This window comes from Microtus oregoni, unplaced genomic scaffold (assembly GCF_018167655.1).
Source record: "Microtus oregoni isolate MIOR12 unplaced genomic scaffold, Mior012 000043F_ref0000047, whole genome shotgun sequence".
NCBI classification, from domain to species: Eukaryota; Metazoa; Chordata; class Mammalia; order Rodentia; family Cricetidae; genus Microtus; species Microtus oregoni.
Window position 1 is genome coordinate 12,877,399 of NW_024543210.1, and position 24,257 is coordinate 12,901,655.

At 43.7% G+C, this 24,257-nt stretch overlaps 1 protein-coding gene across 1 annotated transcript in view; it reads right to left on the reverse strand.

The window, feature by feature from the left end:
• Kcnk13 (potassium two pore domain channel subfamily K member 13) overlaps positions 1-24,196 on the reverse strand; it is a 97,321-nt gene extending 73,125 nt beyond the window's left edge. The window contains exons 1-2 of the mRNA XM_041633272.1: positions 23,907-24,196; positions 22,470-23,516 (exon numbers count right to left, since the gene is read on the reverse strand). Coding sequence (XP_041489206.1) covers positions 22,470-22,803 — 334 coding nt within the window. The 5' untranslated portion in view covers positions 22,804-23,516; positions 23,907-24,196. The remainder of the gene's footprint in view (positions 1-22,469; positions 23,517-23,906) is intronic.
• Between the last annotated feature and the right edge of the window lie 61 nt (positions 24,197-24,257).

The window sequence follows — 24,257 nt, forward strand, 5'->3', positions numbered from 1 at the left end:
AACTTTCCCAACCTAAAGAAAAATATGTCTATGAAGATACAAGAAGCTTACAGAACACCAAACAGACTGGATCAAAAAAAAAAAAAAGTCCCCTCGCCACATGATAATCAAAACATTAAACATACAGATAAAGAATATTAAGGGCTGCAAAGGAAAAATGCCAAATAACATATAAAGGTAGACCTATCAGAATTACACCTGACTTCTCAGTGGAGACAATGAAAGCCAGAAGGTCCTGGTGAAGTGTTATGCAGACATTAAGAGACCATGGATGCCATCCCAGACTACTATACCCAGCAAAACTTTCAATCACCATAGAAGGACAAAACAAGATGTTCCATAACAAAACCAGATTTAACCAATACCTAGCCACAAACCTAGCTCTACACAAAGTACTAGAAGGAAAACTCCAACCCAAGGAAGTTGACTACATCAACAAAAACACAGACAATAGATGATCTCACAGCAGCAAAGCCCAAAGAAGGGGAAAACACACAAAATAACATCACCAACAACAAAAACTAAATTAACAGGAGATAGCAATCACTGGTCATTAATATCCTTTAATATAAATGGACCCAACTCACCTATAAAAAGATACAGGCTAACAGATTGGATATGAAAACAGAATCTATCCTTCTTCTGCATACAAGAACATAACTCAACCTCAAAGACAGACATCACCTCAGAGTAAAGGGTTGGGAAAAAATTTCCAATTAAGTGGTCCTAAGAAACAAGCTGGTGTAGGTATTCAATATATCTAAAAATAGACTTCAAACTAAAATCAATCCAAAGAGACAAAGAAGGACATTTCATATTAGTCACAGGAAAAAAATCCATCAAGAAATTTCAATACTGAACATCTATGCCCCAAATATAAGGGAACCCTCATATGTAAAAGAAATACTTCTAAAGCCTAAATCATACATTAAACCCCATACACTAATAGTGGGAGACTTCAACACCCCACTCTCACCACAGGACAGGAAAAAAATTAACAGAGAAATAAGGGAACTAACAGATGTTATGACTCGAAAGGACTTAACAGACATATGTAGAACATTCAAACATAAAAGAATATACCTTCTTCTCAGCACCTCATGGATCCTTCTCAAAAGTTTATCACAAACTTGGTAACAAAACAAATAGAAAAAAATGGAATAATCCCATGGACCTTATCAGATCACCATGGCTTAAAGCTATAATTCGACAAAAACACTAATTCCAGAAAGCCCACAAACACATGAAAATTAAACAATGCTCACCTGAATCATCAATGGGTCAAGAAAGAAATAAATGGAGAAATTAAAGACTTCCTAAAATTCAATGACAATGACCACACAACATACCCAAAGTTATTGGACACAATGAAAGCAGTGTTAAGAGGAAAGTTCATAGCAATAAATGCCTACATAAAAAGGCTGGAAAAATTCCACACTAGTGAATTAACAGAACATTTGAAGGCTTTAGAACAAAAAGAAGCAAACTCACCCAAGAGAACTAGGTGGCAGGAAATAATCAAATTGAGACCTGGAATCAACAAAATAGAAACAAAGAAAACAATACAAAGAATCAATGAGACAAAGAGTTGGTTCTTCAAGAAAATCAACAAAATAGACAAACCTTTATCCAAACTAACCAAAAGGCAGAGAGAGAATATCCAAATTAACAAAATCACAAATGAAAAAGGGGGCATAACAACAGATATGGAAGAAATCCAGAGAACCATCAAGTCATATTTTGAAAACTTGTAATCCACAAAACTGGAAAACTTAAAGGTAATGGACAACTTTCTGGATAAATATCACTTACCAAAATTAAATCAAGACCAGATAAGCAAATTAAACAGACCTATAACTTCTGGAGAAATAGAAACAGTCATCAAAAGTCTCCCAACCAAAAAAAGCCCAGGACCAGATGGTTTCAGCTCAGAATTCTACAAGATTTTCAAAGAAGAACTAATACTAATACTCCTCAAATTATTCCACACAATAGAAACGGAAGGAACATTGCCAAACTCTTTTTATGAGGCTACAAGTATCCTGATACCCAAACCACATAAAGACATTAGTAAAAAAGAGAATTACAGGCCAATCTCACTCATGAACGTTGATGCACAAACACTAAATAAAATACTGGCAATAGAATCCAAGAACACATCAGAACTATCATCCACCATGATCAAGTTGCCTTCATCCCAGAGATGCAGGGATGGCTCAACATACGAAAATCTGTCAATGTAATCCACCATATAAACAAACTGAAAAATAAAATTCACATGATAATCTCATTAGAAGCTTAAAAAGCTTTCAATAAACTATAACATCCCTTCATGATAAAGGTCTTGGAGAGAGCAGGGATACAAGAAACATACCTAAACACAATAAAGCAAGCTAACAGCCAACATCAAACTAAATGGAGAGAAACTGCCAGTGATACCACTGAAATCAGGAACAAGACAAGGTTGTCCACTCTCTCCATGTCTATTCAATATAGTTCTTGAGGTCCTAGCTAGAGCAACAAGACAACAAAAGGAGATCAAAGGGATACAAATTGGAAAAGAAGAAGTCAAACTCTCACTATGACAGGATAGTATACATAAGAGACCCCAAAATTCTACCAAGGAACTTCTACAACTCATAAACACCTTCAGTAATGTAGCAGGATACAAGATTAACTCAAAAAAGTAGCCTTCCTTTACACAGATGTAAATGGGCTGAGAAAGAAATCAGAGAAATATCACCCTTTACAAGAGCCAAAAATAGCATAAAATATCTAGGAGTAACTCTAACCAAAAAAGTGGAAGACTTGCATGACAAGAACTTTAAATCTTTGAAGAAAGAAGTTAAAGAAGACAACAGAAAGTGGAAAGATCTCCCATGCTCTAGGATAGGTAGAATTAACATAGAAAAATGGCAGTCTTACCAAAAGGAATCTACAGATTCAATGCAATGCCCAGCAAAATTCTTCACAGACCTCGAAAGAACAGTACTCAACTTCATATGGAAAAACAAAAAACCCAGGATAGCCAAAACAATCCTGTACAATAAAAGAACTTCTGGAGGCATCACCATCCCTGACTTCAAACTCTACTACAGAGCTACAGTATTGAAAACAGCATGGTATTGGCATAAAAACAGACAGGAGGGCCAATGAAATCAAATTGAAGACCCAGATATTAACCCACACACCTTTGAACACCCAATTTTTGACAAAGAAGCAAAAAATATCAAATGGAAAAAAAGAAAGCATATTTAACAAATGGTGCTGGCATACCTGGATATCAACATGTAGAAGAATGAAAATAGATCCATATCTATCACCATGCACAAAACTCAAGTCCAAATGGATCAAAGACCTCAACATAAAGCCAGCCACACTGAACCTCATAGAAGAGAAAGTGGGAAGTACACTTGAATGCATTGGCACAGGGAACCACTTCCTAAATATAACCTCAGCAGCACAGACACTGAGAGAAACAATTAATAAATGGGACCTCCTGAAACTGGAAAGCTTCTGTAAAGCAAAGGACATGGTCAACAAGGCAAAATGACAGCCTACAGAATGGGAAAAGATCTTCACCAACCCCACATCAGACAGAGGTACAAGGAACCTATTCAAAATGTACAAAGAACTCAAGAAAATGGTTATCAAAAGAACACATAATCCAATAAAAAATGGAGTACAGACCTAAACAGAGAACTCTCAACAGAGGAATCTAAAACAGCTGAAAGACACTTAAGGAAATGTTCAACATCTTTAGTCATCAGAGAAATGCAAATCAAAACACTCTGAGATTCCATCTTATACCTGTAAGAATGGCCAATATCAAAAACACTGAGGACACCTTATGCTGGAGAGTTTGTGGGGTAAAGGGAACTCTCCTGCATTGCTGGTGGGAATGCAAGCTGGTACATCCCTTTTGATGTCAGTGTGGTGATTTCTCAGAAAATTAGGAAACCACCTTCCTCAAGACCTAGTAATACCACTTTGTGTATATATCCAAAGGATGTTCAACTGTGTGCTCAACTATGTTCATAGCAGCATTGTTTGTCATAGCCAGAACCTGGAAACAACTTAAATGCCCTTCAACCAAAGAATGGATAAGAAGAATATGGCACATATACAGTATGGAGTATTACACAGCAGAAAAAAATAATGACATCTTGATATTTTCAGGTGAATGGATGGAGCTAGAAAACATCATATTGAGTAGGGTAACCCAGACCCAGAAAGACAAATATCATATGTACTCATTCATAAGTGGTTTTTAAACATAAAGCAAAGAAAGCCAGCCTACAATTCATAATCCCAGAGAACCTAGACAACAATAAGGACCCTAAGAGAGACATATATGGATCTAATCTACATGGGAAGTAAAAAAAGACATGATCTCCTGAGTAAATTGGGAGCATGGAGATTATGGGAGAGGGTTGAAAGGGAGGAGAGCAGAGAAAAAATGTATAGCTAAATAAAATCAATAAAAAAGAAATTTCACATCATTGAAATGACAAATGAATAGTTTCTTAAGGGAGGCTCTAAGTTTTATTGCTCATTTCATTTAAAAGTAGCAAAGCAAAACAAAAATCCAAGTAAACAGAACAACAGAATTCATATCAAACTGTAACAGGTAGCTACGCTAGGCTTGCGTTTCTGATGGGATGTGGTGGGACAGTGACACAAATCCTGGCCCTAAATCCAAGGCACACTGACCCTTGGCTCAACTGCTTACTTGCTAGGTTACAACAAGCAACTTATTTAACCTCCCTCAGCCTCAATTTCTTCAGTGTCTGAACAGGAATAGTAATGAGGTTAATAAGACTTACTTCTATTTATATCTAGGAATTATATGGAAGTGATGTATGTATGCAATAAAAATAATTCTATGGGATTTTTTTTTTTGAAAAAAGAAAATAGGATGCATCTTTTTGCTGCATCAAAGGAACACATCTCACCAATAAGGACAGAAATCACTTCAGGGTAAAACAATGGAAAAAGATATTCCAAGCAAATGGAAACAAGAAGCAAGCAGGTATAGACATCTAATATCTAGAAAACTAGACTTCAAACTTAAACTAATCAGAAGATAGAGAAGGATACTACATACCCATTCAAAGAGAAATCCACCAAGAGGATATTCTAATTTTAAACATCTATGTACTAAACATAAGGGCATGTAACATCATAAAAGAAACACTACTACTAAATTACATATTTACCCTAATACAGTGAGAGTGAAGGATTTCAATACTACATGCTCGCTGACAGACAGGTCATCCGGACAAACACTAAGTGGAGAAAGGCTGGAGATAATGACGTAAGTCAAGGCCCAGACTGCCATGTACAGAACATCCCACTCCAACACTAAAGATATACTGCTTTTCTCCATTGAACTTCCTCCAAAACTGACACATAGTCAGACACAAAGCACATCTCAACAGATATTTTACAAATTTCAATAATGCTCTGTCTCCTGTCTGACCATCATGGATTTTTTAAAAACAAAAAACCTGAAAATCAACAAAAATAGCAGAAAATATACAAACTCACGGACACCGAACAGCTCACTAGTGAATGAAAATTCAGACAGAACTCAAGATGGAAATTTAAACATTTTTAGGATTGAATGAGAATGAAAACATAACATACCCAAATCTATTGAACACAGTGAAGAATGTACTAAGAGCAAGTTCATAGCCCTAAGTGCCTACATTACAGAACAAAACAGTACAAAACACCCCAAAACCTGGAGAAATTTCATACAAATAACTTAACAACACACTGGAGAGCTCTAGAAAACAAGAAGAAATGACACTGAAAAAGAGTAGATGGGAAGAATAAACTCAGAGCTGAAATCAATAAAGAGAAACAAATGAACAAACAATCAAAAAGCTATACAAAGCATCAATGAAATGAAGAGAGAGAAGCAACAAGATTGACAAATCAACCAAAAGACGTGGAAAGAATATCCAAACTGATAAAATTAGAGATGAAAAGGGGGGCATTAGGATAGAAACTGAGATATTTAAGATAGTCATAATGAAATATTTTAAAAATCTGTATGCCACCAAACTAAAAAACTTAAGAGAAATGGATGAATTTCTTGATATATATGATGCATCAAAGTTAAATTAGAATGAAATAAAAAAATTTAAACAAACCCATAGCCTCTAGTAAAATAGACACAGTAATTAAAAATAAACACAAACAAAAACTCCTCAGGGACAGATGGATTTAGTGAAAAATTCTACCAGATTTTAAAATAAGAACTAATGCCAATACTTCTCAAATTATCTACAAAATAGAAACTGAAGGAACATTTCCTAATTCTTTTTATGAAGCCACTATTACCCTGATACTAAAACCATACAAAGACCCACGAAAAAAAAGGAAAATTACAGACCAGTATTCCTTATGAACATAAATGCAAAAGTTCATAAAAATACTTGCAACTGAATTCATAAAAAAAGAGCTTGTACCATGATCAAATTGGCCTCATCCCAGAGATGCAAGGATGGTTTAACATATGCAAATCAATAAATACAACCCATGAATAAACAGACTGAAAGACAAAGAATATATGATCATCTCATTAGATGCAGAACAGACTTTGACAAAATCCAACATCCCTTCATGATAAAAGTTCTGGAGAGACTAGGGATATAAGGGGCACACCTCAACATAATATAGGCAACATACAAAAGTCCACAGCCAACCTCATTTTAAATGAAGAGAAATTCAAAGCATTTCTTCTAACATCAGGAACACAAGAATGTTCATTCTGTCTATACTTAATAAAGTACTTGAAGTCTTTGCTAGAACAATAAAACAATTGAGGGATATCAGGGAGATTCACACAGGAAAGGAAGAAGTCAAAGTCTCCTTATTTACAGACGATATGATTTTATACATAAAAGTGCCCAAAGATTCCACTAGGAAACATCTACAGCTGATAAACACCTTTAACCAAGTAGCAGAATTAACACACAAAATTGAAACACAAAAATTGGTAGCCTTCCTTTATAACAAATGACAAACATCCTGAGAAATAAATCAGGGAAACAGTGCCTTTCACAAGAGCCTAAAAACAACAGCAACTTAGGATTACTCTAACCAAGCAAATGATTTGTATAGTAAAAAATCTTGCTACTGAAGAAGTTGTAGAAGACACCAGAACAGAAGATGGAATGATTTCCCATGCTTGTGAATTGATAGTTTTTACTAAAGCAAACATGCCCATCCTACCAAAGGCAATCTACAGATTCAATACAATTCCCATCAAAATTTTTTACAAATTTGAAAAACAATAAACTTCATATGGAAACACAAAAATTATTCAGGATAATAAAAAAAATCTCTAATAACAAAAGAACTGCTACAGGTATCACCATTTCAAATTTCAAGTTGTATTAAAGAACTCTTATAATAGAACAGCATGGCATTGGCATAACATCATTCATAAAACTCAGCACTAGATAGACCAAGGACTTCAATGTAAGACCAGACACCCTGAATCCGATAGGAAAGAGAGTAGGGAGTAGACTAGAACTGATTGGCACACACAGGAAAAGGCTTTCTGAACAGGACACAGGTGGCACAGGCGCTAAAACCAACCATTAATAAATGTTATCTAATGAAGCTGAAAACTTCTGTGCCACAAGGGACACCACCATTTGAGTAAGCAGCAACCTAAAGAGCAGAAAAGGTCTTTACCAATTATTTATGTGATAGAGGGCTATTATCTAGTGATGTGGGATTCCCCTCTGTATGCTGTGAATACCATTGGTTAATAAAGAAACTGTCTTGGGACTGCACAGGGAACAGAGGTAGGCGGGGAAAACGAAACTGAATGCTGGGAGAAAGGAGGCAGAGTAAGAAAGAAGCCATGTAGCCCCACCAGAGACAGATGACAGAACTTTAGTGATAAGCCACAGCCACATGGTGATACACAGATTAATAGAAATGGGTTAAATTAATATGTTAGAGTTAGCCAATAAGAAGCTAGAGCTAAGGGGCCAAGCAGTTATTTAATTAATATAGCTTGTGTGATTATTTTGGGGCTAAGCATCAGGGAACTAACCAGTGGCCTCCTTACAACAATCTAGAATACATAAAGAACCAGTGGTGGTACAAACCTTTATTCCTAGCACTCAGGAGGCAAAGGTAGGTGGATCTACGTGAATCTGAGGCTAGCCTGGTCTACAAAGCAAGTCCGAGAATAGTCAGGACTATAAATAGAAACCCTGTCTCAAAAAAACTCCAAAAGCCAAAGAACAAAAAAACACAAAATAACAACAACCAAGTAAAATATATAAAGAACCAAAAAAAACCCAACAAATCAAAAATCACACACAAAAAACCTTGAACATCAAGAAAAAAAAATCCAGTTAAAAATAGTACATAGAACTATACAGAATTCTCAAAAGATGAAATGTAAATCACTGAGAAATACTAAAAAAAAAAGGTTCAATATCCTTAGTCATCAGGGAAATGTGAATTAAAACTACTTTGAGATTTATTCTTACTGCATCAGAATGGCCGAGACCAGTATAACAAATGGCAGCACAATGACGGGGACACAAGTTTGCTAGTGGGCATGCAAACTTGTGCAGTCACTATGGAAATCAGTGTGTTGCTTCCTCAAAGAGCTGAAAATAGATCTACCACAAGATCCTGCTAGAAAACGCTTAGACTTTAACCCCAAGGAATCTACATCTTACTACAGAGATACTTGATTATCTACATTCATTGCTGCTCTGTTCATAATAGCCAGAAACTGGAAACAACCTAGATGTCGTCAACTGATGAATGGATAATAAAAAGTGGTACATTTGCACAATGGAATATTGTTCAGCTATTAAGAAACATGGAATTATAAAGTTAGCGGATAAATGGATGGAGCTAGAAACAATCATCCTGAGTGAGGTAACCCAAATCCTAAAGACAAATACTGTGTGTTTTCTCTTATAGGTGGATTTTGGTATCTAAGCTCTAGATATGTGTATCTCAACCTGAATAACTGCAGAGCTTAGGGAGCTTGTGAGGGACCAGGGAGGAGGAAGGGATCATCCAAGGAAGGGGAGACAAGAGTATAGGGCTCAGGAGGACTGAATGGGGAGGGAGATGGGAGAGTGGAGTAAAGGAGGGAATATGGGGAGGGACAACTAATCCTAGAGGCCTTTTACAAAGCCATATGGAAACCTACGACTGTAGAAGCTTCCTAAAATATATACTTATATAAAAGGAACTTAAGAGGAGTCAATATAAAATGAGGGAGACAATGCCCCAACTAGACGTCCTACACCACCAAGTAAAACCTTCAGTACCAGGAATGGGTTATATCTTGTTGAGTTACAGCTAAAGGGGTCCCATGGACACCCCAAACATCACAGGTTATTGGTTAGTCTCAATCACCTGGAGTTAAGACCCCTTTGCTAAAGACACTGCCTGTTTAAGTCATCTGGTACCCAGCTGGAAGTTTCACCCCTATTGACAAGCATCCATGGTGCTAAGAGGTACTTTTCACACTACATAAGAAGAGTAATCATCAGTATCGCCCAGCTGTAAACCCTCTGACCTACAACAGAGTCCTGTCTGCAAAAATATGCAGCTACAATAATGGCACAAATGTTATGGGAATAACCAACCAGTCTCTTGTTAATCTAGGGCCCACTCCTTGAGGTAGAACCTATACATGCCAAAGTGGCCAAGAATCTGAGACTAGATAGGGCCTGGATCTAGGGGGAAAACCTATGATTATTATTCTGCTAAAGGAACATAGTAATAAAATAGATCACTCATCTCTTGTCAGAGAAGCTTCTTGTGGAAGATGGGAACTAACACAGAGACATATAACTGGACACACAGAGCCTGAGAGATTTTTTGGAGCACTCAGCCCTGAGTGGAATGTTTTCATCAAACTCTTCCCCTCAAGGCTCAGTGATCTATGCTGAAGAGGAGGTAGAAAGACTCTATGAACCAGGCATGGTGGATGACTAAGGAAACAGAATATTCCAGACACAACAGGGCTGACACACATATTGAACTCACAGACTGTGACAGCAGGCACAGACCTGCACAGGTTCAAACCGGACAAAGTCCTGGTACTGGGACAGGAAAGTGGACACAAAGTCCCACCTCTAACTAAGAATCTATCTGTGATGATACCTGTTGAGAAAGGAAAAAAAAAATCAGTGTTCTCCAATGGTGTGTCTGTGGGTATATCATCCACACTCTAGAGGCCAACCATGTCCAGGAGTGGTTTGTCAACATAAAACAACTCCATGTTTTGTCTTTTGTTATGTGTGTGTGTTGCACTTGCTATCTCTTTTCTTCTTTTTGTCTTATTGATATAAATATATGTTGCATTTATTTTTAAAGAAAAATTAAAGTTACAAAATGAGTAGCACCTGCATTTATATTTAGAATAATGTTGTGAGGAGAGCAGTGGGGCTGCGTCCCGCCACCCAGCTAGCTTTACACCCGAAATAATTACACGGAAACTGTATTCTTTTAAACACTGCCTGACCCATTAGTTCCAGCCTCTTATTGGCTAGCTCTTACATATTGATCTAACCCATTTCTAATATTCTGTGTAGCCCACGAGGTGGCTTACCAGGGAAGATCTTAACCTGCATCTGTCTGGAGTGGGAGAATCATGGCGACTCACTGACTCGGCTTCTTTCTCCCAGCATTCTGTTCTGTTTACTCCGCCTACCTAATTTTCTGTCCTATCTGGGCCAAGCAGTTTTCTTTATTAATTAACCAATGAAAGCAACAGATAAATACAAGTCCCACCCCCATCAGAATAACAATAAAATGTGACTTAGAGATCTATCACAGTGGCAAGTAATTAGAAATTCCTGGACATTCCTACTGTGACTGTGGAACTCACTTGACCTCAGGAAGACAGAACTATAGGAAAAACACTCTTCAACTCATGATCTACTATTATTATCTAGTATTATCCAGATACCAAGATAAGACACATGTATCACAAGAAAAGAAGTCTGTCTCTCTTAGGTTAGAGATGCAAAAATACTCTATAAAGCATTAGCAGACCAAATGTCCCATCATAGAGAAGTGCTTACACATCCTGAACAAGTGGTATTTATTGTGGGAACTCACAGGTGCTATATGGTTCAGAGGTTGCTAACGAGATACACAATATCCATGTCCTAAAGGGGGGACTCACAAGGTCTTCTCCACAGGGGCACAAAATAGTTCAACTACACACCAACTCCTTTTATGGTTTAAAGAAGAAGTAGAGTAGAAAGGCAGCCTGGCATCCTTTGGAAGGCTCTAGAACCTATAGAACATTGGTGAGAAACAGACTTTCCTCCCAAGAGCAAGATGAGGTAAGATGTCCTTTCTTGGCATTCCTGCCCTATGCCGTGCTCAAGACTCTAGTTAGTCAGGAAATTAAAGATGTAAAATTTTCAGACTGCAAAGAGATAATTAAAACTATATCTATCTAAAATTCTACAATCTCCACTCTAGGAAACCCCAAGGGAACCAATGAATTGTGAAAATAACAGGTACATGAACACAATGAGATTGCAGGAGTCACGGTCAAACTGGCGCAAAGTCAGTTCTGCTTCTACACATCTTCAGTAAAGACAGTCCAAAGAAAATAGGAAAGGATGTTAAGTAATGTGGGACTCCCCTCTGTATGTTCTGAATATGTTTTTATTACTATTGGTTATTAAAGAAGCTGTTTTGACCAACGGCTTAGCAGAGTAAAGCCAGGAGGGAAATCTAAACAGAGATATAGAAAAAGTAGGCAGAGTCAGGGAGATGCCATGTAGTTACTGAAGGAGAAAGATGCCAGCTGCCAACCAGAACCATACCAGTGGGCTGCTGCAGGAGCTCCTTCCGCTCCTTCAGCCAATAGCCTTTAAGATTTCAGCCTACTTGGGCATGGTCTCTTTTGCTTTAAAAAGCAGCGGTAGCCCTGCTCTCTCTCTTGCTTCCAACTCTGCTTCCCGCTACTAGACTCTGTTCCTGGTCACACAGAAGGCTGTTGTCTAGGATAGTGATCTGTAAGTTTCCCCCTTAAATAAATAACCCTTTTATTAATCATAATTTCAAACTTGTGTGGGATTATTTTGTGACTTATGTCTACAGTAGGCCACAGCCTCGTGATAATACACAGAAAAGGGTTAATTAAGATGTAATAGTTAGCTAGAAATATGCCTACACTATTGGCCAAACAGTGTTGTAATTAACAGAGTTTCTATGTGATTATTTTGGGTCTGGGTGGCTGGTAAATCAATGAGCAGTCTCCACCTACATTAAGGATAAAATACTTGCAAAGAAATTAACCAAGATAGTGTAAATCTCGCATCCTGAAAAAATATTAAACACTGTTTTGTTTTTTTTTTAAAAAGATCTAAAAAAGAGGGAGGCAGCTCACGGTAAGATTGGAAAGCTTCACATTGGTGAGTGGCAGGTAATATTCCCAAGCTGGCCTACAGACTCAACACAGATTTTCTCTGCAGAAAGGGACAAGGTGATCTCATCATTCTCATGGATGTTTAAGGAACCAAGAAAAGCTAAGAATACTCTTGAAACACAAGAATGATGTTGGAGGACTCACCCTTTCTGATTGCGTAATGTGCTGCAAAGCCTCCATCCCCAAGGCTGGCGTAGAGAGAGACTTACAAGTTGATAGAATGGCCTATGCAAGTATTAACACAGAATGGGCCAGTGACCTGAAGGCAGGAGCAACTGCAAATCGCTGGAAGAAAGCAGGCACAGTTCTCCATGACGTTTTAGACAATGACTGCTTAAGCAACACTAAAAGCATATATGACAAAAGGAAAAAGTAGGGGCTGCAAAAATTGCTCTGCTATTAAGGGCACTGACTGCTCTTCCAGAGAACCCAGGTCCAATTCCTAGCGCCCACTAATCATGCCAGTTCTGAGGGTATCCAGCTTCCCCTTCTGGACTCCACAGGTACTGCAATCAGGTGGTGCACAGACATTAAGAGCTGGCAAAAACCCTGCCCATACGCATAACAATAAAAATAATAAAGGAAATTTTTTAAAAGAAAGACACACACACACAAACGATATAGGTGACCATTGAAGCACAAAATGTTTCTTAACATTGCTTGTCATTACAGAATGCCAATCAAATCTACAGTAAGATTCCATCTCAATCCTCTATGTGGTCATGAAGAAGACGAACATTGGGAGTCTTGGTCATGCAGAGGATGAAGACAGACGTGCTGCCAGACTGGTGGCCTCCTGGAACTCTTGTCCAGATATGGACCTTGGTACTTCTTGTGTTAAAGAGCATATTTCAGTGTGTCTCTGTCATTGCTGTCGGCAGCAGGCAAACCCGTGCTGCCGGAAACTGTTTTCCTTGTCATTTTCTCTCCTTTGTGGTGACAAGCGAAAAGAAACAGCACCGCAGGCAATGGAAGGCAGCCGTTCCACCTGAAGCTGAGGTGTCTGTGCAGGTGGAAGCACAGGAGAGGCACTGGGCTCAGGCGCAAAAGCAGCAGATACGTGTGCGGCTGTTGTCTCTTTCTCTCACCGCACTCGGTGAGAAATGGGGCATTATTTCCAGACTGCACAGGAAAAGTTACTTTCATGAGGGTTCATTTTCTTGCCTCCACTTTCCATTTGAAAGCAGAAGCAAAGCTTGAAACAGACTCAAGTGATGCTGAGTAAAAGCCCAGCGAAGCCCACAGGTGTGGAGGCACAGGAAAGGAACCAGAGGCAAGATGGAGTTGTGGAGAAAGAAAAGTTCTTCCTGGGATGGGAGGGGGTGCCTGCAGTCCCAGCACTTGGGAGACCAAGGCAGGATGTGAGTTTGAGGCTAGCTTGGAGCACATACTAATTTCCAAGAGACTGGACTACAGAGTAAGTTTCTGTCTCAAAAACTAAGAAAGGAAGGAAAGAAGGGAGAGTGGGAAGGAAAGAGGAAGAGAGGAAGAGAGGAAGAAAGGAAGGAAGGAAGGAAGGAAAAGAGAAAAGATTAAGGAAGGAAAGGAAAGAGAGAAGGAAGGGATGAAGGAAATAAAGTAGGAAGGAAGGAAGGAAGGAAGGAAGGAAGGAAGGAAGGAAGGAAGGAAAGTCCTAGTTGGACCTGATGGCAAAGAACTATAATCCCAGCTACTCATGAGGCTAATGTAGGAAGACCTCAAGCTGAAGGCAGCTTAGGCTACAGAGTTAGTTCAGGTGCCGCCTGAGCAACTTTGCAAGACTATGCCTCACAATACAGGAAAAGAAAGGACTGGTGTCATGCCCCACCTCGTCCAGCAAGGATGACGCGCGACACACCGGAGCTCTTCTCACTGCAGTTTATTCCAGGACTTTATTCACTTTCTCTCTCCTCCTCTCTCCCCAGGCAAACCTCTCCCAGCCCTTAAGTAGGCATGGGCTGCCAATCCCGGATTGCCAGGTGGGCATTGCCCATAGGTCCACGCATATACAAGTAGCTGATAATCATTGCATGATCATAGCATAGGTCAGGCCTTCGCCGTCTCAGGAGTTGATTATACATCTCCATCAGGTATGGCACCATGCAGCTAGCTACAGTTCCCCCTTTTTGTTTTGTAAAGCAACAGGTAAGAGTAGAGGTCTGATCTCTGTTAAAAATGAAACATGTACTAGTGTTTGTCCAGGTGTCATCCACTCAGAGAACAAACACTAGACCTGTCCGGTGCCTTTTTACAGAGGTGGGAGCTAGACACCAACCCACATGCAATCAGACTTGCTCTTCTTGAGGTTGATGTATGCTTACCTCAAGTGCAGTGCATAAGCCTCACATCCTGTGCTCGCTTACATCTCTTTTAAGGTAGATAGCCAAACTTGGGGAGACTGTCCTGCTTCAATGGCCGTGAAGGCCTGAATGATCATAACTGCATTGCGATGCTGTGAAACCCTTATGTGACAAATGCACCACAGGCATACCAGGGAGGCAAGCACCATTAGCCTGTTAGGGCTCCTATCCCGCCCACTCCTTCAGATGATCCATGGAGTGATCCAGGAGGATAGTCCTTCTGCCAGGCTGGTATCCATGCGTGTGGAGTTCACAGTCACCGTCGCCACCCGCAGCTTTTCCAGTTGTTGTTCGAATTCACCAGACCAATTACCTAAAAGACAGCTAGACAGTTCTTTAAATTTTTCATATCACACACAGCCCCAGATACTTCCATTCACAGCCAAGCTGAGCCAATTGCTACAGCCACAGCTGTGCTTGCGGCAGCAGCAAGGGCAGTCAGAACTGGTAGCAGAGGGGCCAGCACAGAGGAGAGGAAGGGGAGGCCATCTTGCTTTCCCCTCCCTGGCTTTCCTCTGCCTGCTCCTGTCATTAGGAGTGGCTTTGCCATGACCCCAGGAGCAGTCAGAAACCACTGTTCCTTCAGCAGTCCCCTAAATAACATACCCCAGCTGCCATACCCCCGTGGCACATTCATTCTTGTCAGCTGAGTGCATGGAAGACACCTTCTCCGTCGCGCACCTCTTTGGCTTCCCTAGCAGCTCAGCTGATCCTGCTTCTGCTAAGTGACCATATGCTGCATTCTCATAGGTTGTCTGATCTTACACAGGATTTAAAGATAAATGCCCATGACAACAGGTGTTTAGAGTGCCAGCAGTAGGGTCCCCAATCACCACTGGACTCAACCTCCCATTTGGGCTATGGTATTCTACCAACCCTTTGGCTAAAACGGAACACACAGGTACCTGCTCCTATAATAGGGCAGTCTCTTGATTTAAAATCGCTCTGCTGCAGACTCTTCAGGGCGTGCAGAGCCTGAAACTGCCATTGTCTTTTCCTTGCCCCATGGCTACGCTGCATTCTTGGGCAGCCCTGTGAGGTCTGTGCTCCAGCACTTGTTGTTGTGTTTGCTGATACTCCTGGCACTGCTGTGGCATCTGCCAGGCTAGGCACCGACTGCTGAGGCAATGTGCCTTCCACCACAGCCACCTAGCAAAGCTCTGCTCCAGCTGCCTTCTCCAAACTGGTGCATGGAGTGGCGAGGAACTCAGGAAAGCAGGCTGCTCTGCAACCACTGAAGGGTGGAGCAGAATTCAGGAGAAAGCAGGCTTGTTGCTCTGAAGGGACCCCGCTTAAATTATCTTATAGGGAATTTGGGCGTTGTCAATCTCTCTGGCTACTTGAGCGGGGATGTTGCATTCTTTTTTTTTTTTTATTTATTAAGGTATTTACTACAATCTACTGCCATTTTCCGGTCGCACTCAGACTCAGGTAGCAGCAACAGGGGAGAGGAGGAGACTCCACTTCCCCAACGAGCTGGAAGGTGGAGGCGTGGCAGGGCGGCCCTGGGCTGGGACAGAAGTTCAGGCCAACAGTTCTTCTAGCATGCTGACCCTCAGCGCAGCTTGGCCTTGGAGCCGCAGCTGCTCACACTCCACTGCAAACTCAGGAGGTCTCGGTAATTCACACCACATGAATATACCTCCCTTCCTTAGCGTACCTTGTTCAGTGGCAAAATTCAGATCTCTACCAGGCTTATCCCAGGATGACACATTAAGATTGCCAGAGACAGCAAACCAAGGTGCAATTGTGTCACCTTCAGTCAAAAACCTCTCCAAAGCGCTCTGTAACAGCTCGTTAAGAGCCAGAAAAATCAGGTGTGATGTTGAAGCACCCATTCTAAAATCCTATTCTTCCTTTTATTTTCATTTTAAATTGTCCACTTTGGTCGTGGCTCTCACTTTAAACTGTCCCCTTTGGTCGTGGCCCTCACTTTAAACCGTCCACTTTGGTTGTGGCTCTGCTTTCCTGCTCTACCTTTTCTACAGGTGAGAGCATAAAACCCGCATTTATTGCTATTCCTCAATCTTACCGGTGTACCCCCTGACTGCAGCGAGTTCTGGGCTCCACGAAGACAGGTTTGGAGGTTTCCCGTACGCTTGTCCCCATACGGGCCACCAACTGCCACGGCTCTACCTCGACCAGCAAGGAAGAAGCAACCACCGGAGCTCTTCTCACTGCAGTTTATTCCAGGACTTTATTCACTTTCTCGCTCTCCCTCTCTCTTCCCCTCTCTCCCCGGGAAAACCTCTCCCAGCCCTTAAGTAGGCCTGGGCTGCCAATCCCGGATTGCCAGGTGGGCACTGCCCATAGGTCCACGCATATACAAGCAGCTGATAATCATTGCATGATCATAGCATAGGTCAGGCCTTAGCCATCTCAGGAGTTGATTATACATCTCCATCAGGTGTGACTCCACGCAGCTCGCTACAGACTGGGAATACAGCTCAGTGAACGGAAGGAGGAGGAAGAGGAGGTTGGGAGAAGGAAACAGAGGGGTAATGGGGAGGAGGGTCCTCAAGAGCAGCAGGAGAAGGTCAGACAAGGGTGGACGCTCAGCTATTAGAGACGAGGATACCTGGAAGGTTTGGGAATGCTTTTCCTGAAGAACGCGAGCCAGTGACTGGGAGGTTGGAAGCTGGGGGTAGTGGTGTTGGACCCAAGGTCAAAGGGTTCTATGTGGTCCAGAAAAGACATCTCAGCTTTATTTACAACCATGAAGAATGGTGGTAGAGGGAGCTTCTGGCCTCAGGTAGTTGAGTTCTGTCTTGATCATACTTAAAATGACCAAAAGAACTACTCCTCTACCAGAGTAGGAAATCAACACTGAAAGAACAAAACCCCCAAAAAAACCAAAACCAAAAACAAACAATCAAAAAAAAAATAATAAACCAGGGATGGAGAGAATGAAGGGGGGCAGCAGAGAGGAGACCAAATATTAAATGTGCAAACTTTTCATACACATGGAAAAAGTTAAAAATAACAGTACGAAAACACGCTAAGTGGTTACTTAAATCAAAACCACTGATGACCCCACTAGAGCAATGGTCCACGGGTCCACAAGCAGTTCTCCTATGACGCAGTACTTCAGCTCCATGGGCAGATGGTTAAGACGGCCATTAGCACATAAAGCACGAAGAGGGGAACAAAGTTAACCCTGATGAAGGTAAGCAAAGTCATCAAATGATAGAGTTACAAAAATTTTTGATGACTTTGTGTGCCCTGAAACACAGTAAAATATTGTCTTTGGTGTGATTACGGGAATTAAAGCCTGATTTGGCGGCGGGGGGTGGGGGGGTCAATCTTCCTTCCAGCTCCAGAAATCTGTGACACAGTGGAAAACTGGCTCAAATATATACAGGCTCCATGACACAAAGAAACATTCAAAGAAGAAAACAGAGAATTGTACAACATGCACATTCTCAGATCGTTATGTGATAATTTTAGCAATAAATCAAAGCATAATTATAGTGCCAACCTCACAGAAACTTTAAAAAGCAATCTTTCTGAATAACATTTGAAATGAGTTAAACAGCTACATAGAGAATGGGAGAGAATATTTATCTTAGCCATGGAAAGGATGTGAATTAGGAAAAATACCCTGTCAATCAAATTAGTATTTTTTCTACACCCCCCCCAAATCAAGACAGTAAGAAGGTAGTTGAATAAGATAAACATTCATCCAATTGATTTATACTTTCTCTCTCTCTCTCTCTCTCTCTCTCTCACACACACACACACACACACACACACACACACTCACACACACATGAGAGAGAGAGAGAGAGAGAGAGAGAGAGAGAGAGAGAGAGAGCAGCTTCCTGTCATCCCATCACAATGGAAGAGAGCCCTAAGCCCTGAGGAACGACCTTAGCATAGCATAGAGTACTCCATGAACTCCTCAGAACAGTTTGAAAACCACTTCAGCGGTCACTGGGTTGGCTCAGCATCACTGTGTTATTCAGCAGCTGCTTAATCCAAGACACAGAAAACCTAGGTACCAAGGTACCAATGTGCTAAGAGCTAACAGGAAAGGTCAGTGACTTTGGGATCTAGTGAGGATAGTGTACAGACATGGTCAACCATCATGGGCACCGGGAAGATGTTTAGTTGGCAAGGACTGTGAAACATGATGCCCGAAAGTGCCAGTCTTCATCTACGTGGTAGGTTTCACTCAAACCTTGCCTTGTACCAACGGACACTGGTGAATCATAAACCTTCCTGAAGTCTGCCAGGCAGACTGTCTGTATTATTTTAGGGCCTCTAAAAACCACCACAACTGAGGAAAAGGGGTGCAGTGTCTAACTGGGGGCCAATTATTCCTACAAAAAAGGGCCTCAAAGGAAGAAAAGGCATAGGGGACAGTTCTAAGGGTTAGCTTGCCATCTCACCTCCAGCTGAGTAACGTTCAACCCAACAGAGAAGCTCACTGAGCCTCGGCACCTCCCCCCCACCCTCACTTCACAGGAGCATGTAGCCAGTACTACGGGATTTCTGTAAGAGTTGAACACACAGAGAGATACATGCTGTGTTCAGCCCTCAGAGGACAGTTAAGTGACCCCCACATTCATGGATACACATGTAAGTCTCAAGAAGGCGCGTGGGACATCACATTAAAGGAAAGAAAAGAAGAGAATGGTGTGTGTTCTGGGATGAAAAGGCGTGGGGGCCAGAAGAGCTGAGAGAAGGCATCTCCCTACCTTGGGAAGAAGTGTGCGTGCAAACAGGAAATATGCCACCCTCCAAGGTGACCGAGAATCCTGTGTGAACTCGGCTACAGTAACCTGCAACATCAAGAGGCTGCAAAAGCATGCAACACTTCCTGTCTTCCCATCCCAAGGGCAGGAAGCCCAGAATGCTCTCTCCTTTGACCAAAGTTCATCTGGGGCCTGCAAGTCCTCACAGCTGTCTGGTCAGCATGGTAGCATCTGGATGTTATCCTGAGATTGCCTGTGGTAGGGCTGCTCTCTGCAGGGCCCAGGTGCCCCCTAAAGCCCTGTACCCCAAGTTATACTCATTTCCACTTGTGGTCTGATCTCTGGTCCACTAAACGCCAGTGGCCTCCATCCCCCAAGGAGAGGTGATCAGTAAAAGAGAAGCAGATGTGGTCAGATATCAAGACCAAGAACCCCAGAGTTTTATTAGGTATCTAAAGCCACGCCCCTCTGGATAAGTGCGGTGGATACAATGGGAGGGCATTGAAGAAGCAGTATTAGAAAAACAAATGCCTGGCAATTCAGAAGGAAACAGGGCTGGGGTGAGGAATGGGGAAGGGGAAAACAGTGGTGGTGGGGAGGGGAGACCAGAGTGCCAGGGGAAATAGATGTGTCCTTCTGACAGGGGCTTCTTGTCATTAGCTGGACTGGGTGCTGGCAGTGTCCTCCCCACAGACTGAAGAGGTCACACACCAATCATTGTCTTTCTCTCTATGGTTTCAAGGGGCAGGGCTGATGCCAGTCACCTCGCAAGACTCTCCTGTATTTTGGAGACTCCAGGTAATGGGTTTCATGAGAATAAGTTAAAAGAACCATGAGAGTCACGTCAATTTTAATAACAGAGCAAAAAGAGACAGCAAGAGGGGACCAGCAAGGACAGAATGGCGGTAAACTCATGTCTGGGAAGATTGTAGGAATAAGAAGCCCTAGAGCCACAGGGAGAAAAGAGGGGCATTTCCTTTGTTATAACAGGGCGGTTTTACCTTAAAGAGTCAAGGAAACATTGAATTTAGTTTTCCATTGCTTTGGCTATTAGACCAGTCTTTTTTGAAAGGAGCATTACACAGGACCTCAAGAATCATTTGGGTTACAGTCACATCAAATCCACTACTTCATAGAGAAAAACGTAGAAAGGAAGAGATAACAGACTACAATTCAGAAAAAGAAGAAAAATCCCCGGATTTCTGAACTTAAAGAAGTCATTCTGATACAACCAGCACAGGCGAACACAGGAAAGAACTGGAATGAGGGTAATGAGACCGAGAACTATGTCCTGGACAGAACTCTAATGCCATAGCCCTGAACATTTCCAGGTAGGAAACGAGTAGCTGATGAGATCCCAGGCTTCTGCGAATGGCCAGTCTGAGCGTCCCTGGGAAATCTTAGGCAGTGTGTCTCAGAGGAAAGAGCTGCTTGCTCTCCCTTGTGTGAGCACAGACTCTCACTGGCTGCTCCCAGCTCCTGTTCCCCACAACCACGGCTCCTCAGCTAGAACTCTAAGGTGCCCTGCCATTGTTCCCACAGAAAAGCATCTTACAGTGCAGCAGAACTGCTGTGCCTGGAAACGGACAGCTGAACCCCCCTCACGGGATCTGGGTGGGAAATGATGTTCTAAGCCCAGGCAGGAGGAAGAAAACACTCAGAAAAAGCCCCAAACGTGGAACTACAGAAATGAAAATCGTTCCTCTTTCTAAGCGTCAAACAGTGGACCTCCGGGGAAGAAGGCAGAATGACATGGACTTATAAGCTGGGCAGGTTAGCATAAGGCGCTTGAGTACAGCTGTTATGTGCTGGTCAGGTGGGTCCTTTCTGCCTTGCCATTTGGTGGGACAGTTGAACTTATGCGTTCCTGGCTACTCTCGGGATGTCTTTCTGGGCTAATTAGGTCTATAGCTCGAGGCTTCAGCGTAAGGGCTTTTTTTCCCCTAGCAGAATGTGTAATGACATCTCAAGGTGGCTTGCCTGTCATCCGTGTCACGGGCAAGCTACTACTCTAGAAAGTGCAGGGACCCTGGCTGCTGAGAATCCATCATGTAGCTGCTGCCCTGAGCTCCCGCAGTGACTTCTGTGCTCCTCCTTTCCTCTTCCAGCCTTTCAGAGTCCCGCTTCCCACACACGCCTCTTTCCCCGGGACTTCTGCATTATTTTCTCCCAGTCGCTCGTTACTCAACTAGACTTCAATAGTGAGCAGCCTTGGGAGTGTGCCACACAAATCCATTCCCACCTCATTCTGCAGGACTATAACGGTATCACTTGCCAGTAGCCTGCCACACCGTTCTCAGAATTCCCAGCGGCTCAGCCGCCTCCTGGTAAAATGCTAACTTCTTACTTGCTCCTGCTCCATCTCCTCAGTCACCCGGCCTCCCTAGCAGTCCTTCCTCTAGTTCAAGCTCAGCCAGCTTGGGGACTTCTGGATGCAAGCCGCCTATGTTCTAGAATGCACTGGATACCCCTTTAGTCCCTAAACTCCATTCCTAGAAACGCTAGAGCCAAGGTCACTTTCCTCTTGGTTCTTTGAGTTCCCAATTTGGAATTCGGAGCGTCTCTCTGTAAGTTTGAAATCGTGGGCTTTCCTTTAAGTAGTGGCTTGTGCATAGTTAACACTCCCGAAACGTTCCGAGCTCTCTAGCTCTGTGTAGCGCTACCCTCCACCCCCGAATTCATGAACTCAGCCCTGTCTCCTAAACCAGACTGGCTGTCTCAATTTGAGGGCCGTGCTTCCTCAATTTAAGAACTATTCAAATCCTCGGGGACTGGTTAACAAACAGCGGCTGGTTCTGGTCTGTCCAGAGGTCTGGAGTAATTTTATAACTTCCCAGGTGACGTTGGGATCCATTTTCACCTGTTGATCAGCCTCAGAGGGTTCATTTGGTGCAATACCGGGCACCTGGGGGAGAACCCCCAAGGCTGAGATGCTCGGTCAGAAAGTAGAGTCATCGAGTGACCAGTCGGCTCACTTACCTATGGTGGACACCACAGTGCCCACGAAGTAGAAGGCTCCCGTGAAGTCCCAGCGAGGGCGCACGCTGTCCATGCGGATGCCCGCCCTGGTGGCTTCCTCATAGTGACGGAGGAAGCCTCGCAGCTCCTCGCGGCTTAGGTTGTGGCCGCGGCTGAAGTTGGCCAGGCGCTCTTCCCAGCGCTGCTTGGCCTGCAGCTCGTGTGCCAGCTCCAGCGCCGAGAAGACAGCGGCGCCGCCCAGCAGGTAGAGCACGATGAGCCCTGCTAGCAGCAGGAAGCGCGCGTTGTCCTCATTCAGGTGGCCCGGGCCACAGCCACAACTGCGGCCGGCCATGGCACTGAAAGACAACCCCGCGAGGGCCACCGCCCGCGGACTCGTGCCCACGCCCTGGGAGGATCCCGCTTTACCGGCCCTTAGCCCGCTCCGCGTGCCGGCTCTCCCATGCCCGCAGCGCGCTCCCCCAAGCAGCGTGGATCTCCAGGCTGCTGCTCTTGACTGTCCCTGTGGCACCAGATCCGCACGTCTGCCTGGACTCGTGGTTTCGAATCCGCTTTGTCCCCACCGCCTCCCAGTCCGCCCTGGAGTTCTCCTTAAGGCCGAAGATCAGAGCGTTGGGGCGCAGAGTCTGCTTTGGCTCGGTAAGAGGGTGCGGGCGCCCGGGATTCACCCGGCCTCCTGATCCTGCTCAGATTGGGGAGGGGGCGTGGCGCTCCTTCAAGGCAAACTCCAGAGAACTTGAACTCGTCTTGAAGAAAAGGCCGTGGGCTCAGACAGAATCGGTGGGTAAGCTGAGCATCAAGGTCCGGGTTCCTTGGACCATCGCTTTCCAAGCTCTGTCCGCTGTCTTCCGTGCCTCTTCAGATGCATCTGCGGTGCGTATTAGTGACTGTCCCGCCGATCTTCTATCCTCCCGATGCACCAGGACTTAGGGGCTGGGACCGGTTTGGGCCAAGAGCGGACGGAGGGACAGGGCGGAGAGGTAGATCTGCCACCGACTTGGATGTCGCCCGGGCACACAGGCTCCGCGGCAGCACGAGGGCGGACCGCTGTGGGGAGGAGAGCAGAGGGGGAGGTTGGAACAGTGAAGGAAGTTAGGAGCATCCTCCCAGGCAACCTTCCTAATCAGAGCGCCCTCGGCCTCTAGGCCCTTCACAGGGCGTTCTCTGTCTCCACGTGCAGGCCCTGCCAGCCCATCTTTCAGAGAACCGGCCAAGGACAGCGACCAGAAGGGTTCCATCTCTTCTACTCGGCCTTGACTCACTTGGCTCTGTAGTTCTTGCGCAGTCAAGAGCTCAGCTCCGAGAGCTCCTATCTACCGCATGCAAGACACCAAGCAGCAAGGCTCTCCGGCGAACCGCTGGGGAACCCACCCAGAGACCCCAACTTGCAACGGGCGCAGGAGACGCCACTGCGTTCGGGTCCCCCTCCAAACGCACCTGTTCTGTGGGTTCAAAATGATCCCTGGCTCCCCTTCTCAAGCGGCCCTGCCCTGCCCAGTGGGTCTGGGAGCAGAGGTCCGTGCCCAGTGCTGCCTTCTCTGTGGGGCGTGCTAACATTGCAACAGGTGTAGCCCTGCCGCTGTCATCCGCGGCGACTCCACCCCGTGTTCGCCTCTCGGCTCCAGGGCCAGTCTCTTGCCGCGCTCGCCAGCTTTGAAGGCCAACCTCGGAGCAGCGATGATGCTCGCACCCCGGTGAACAGATCCCTGGAGTGGTTGCTTCACGAGCAAGGTCGAGAGCCTCAATGGTCTGCGTGGGTCCGTCAGAGGCCAGAAGAGGGCGCTGCGT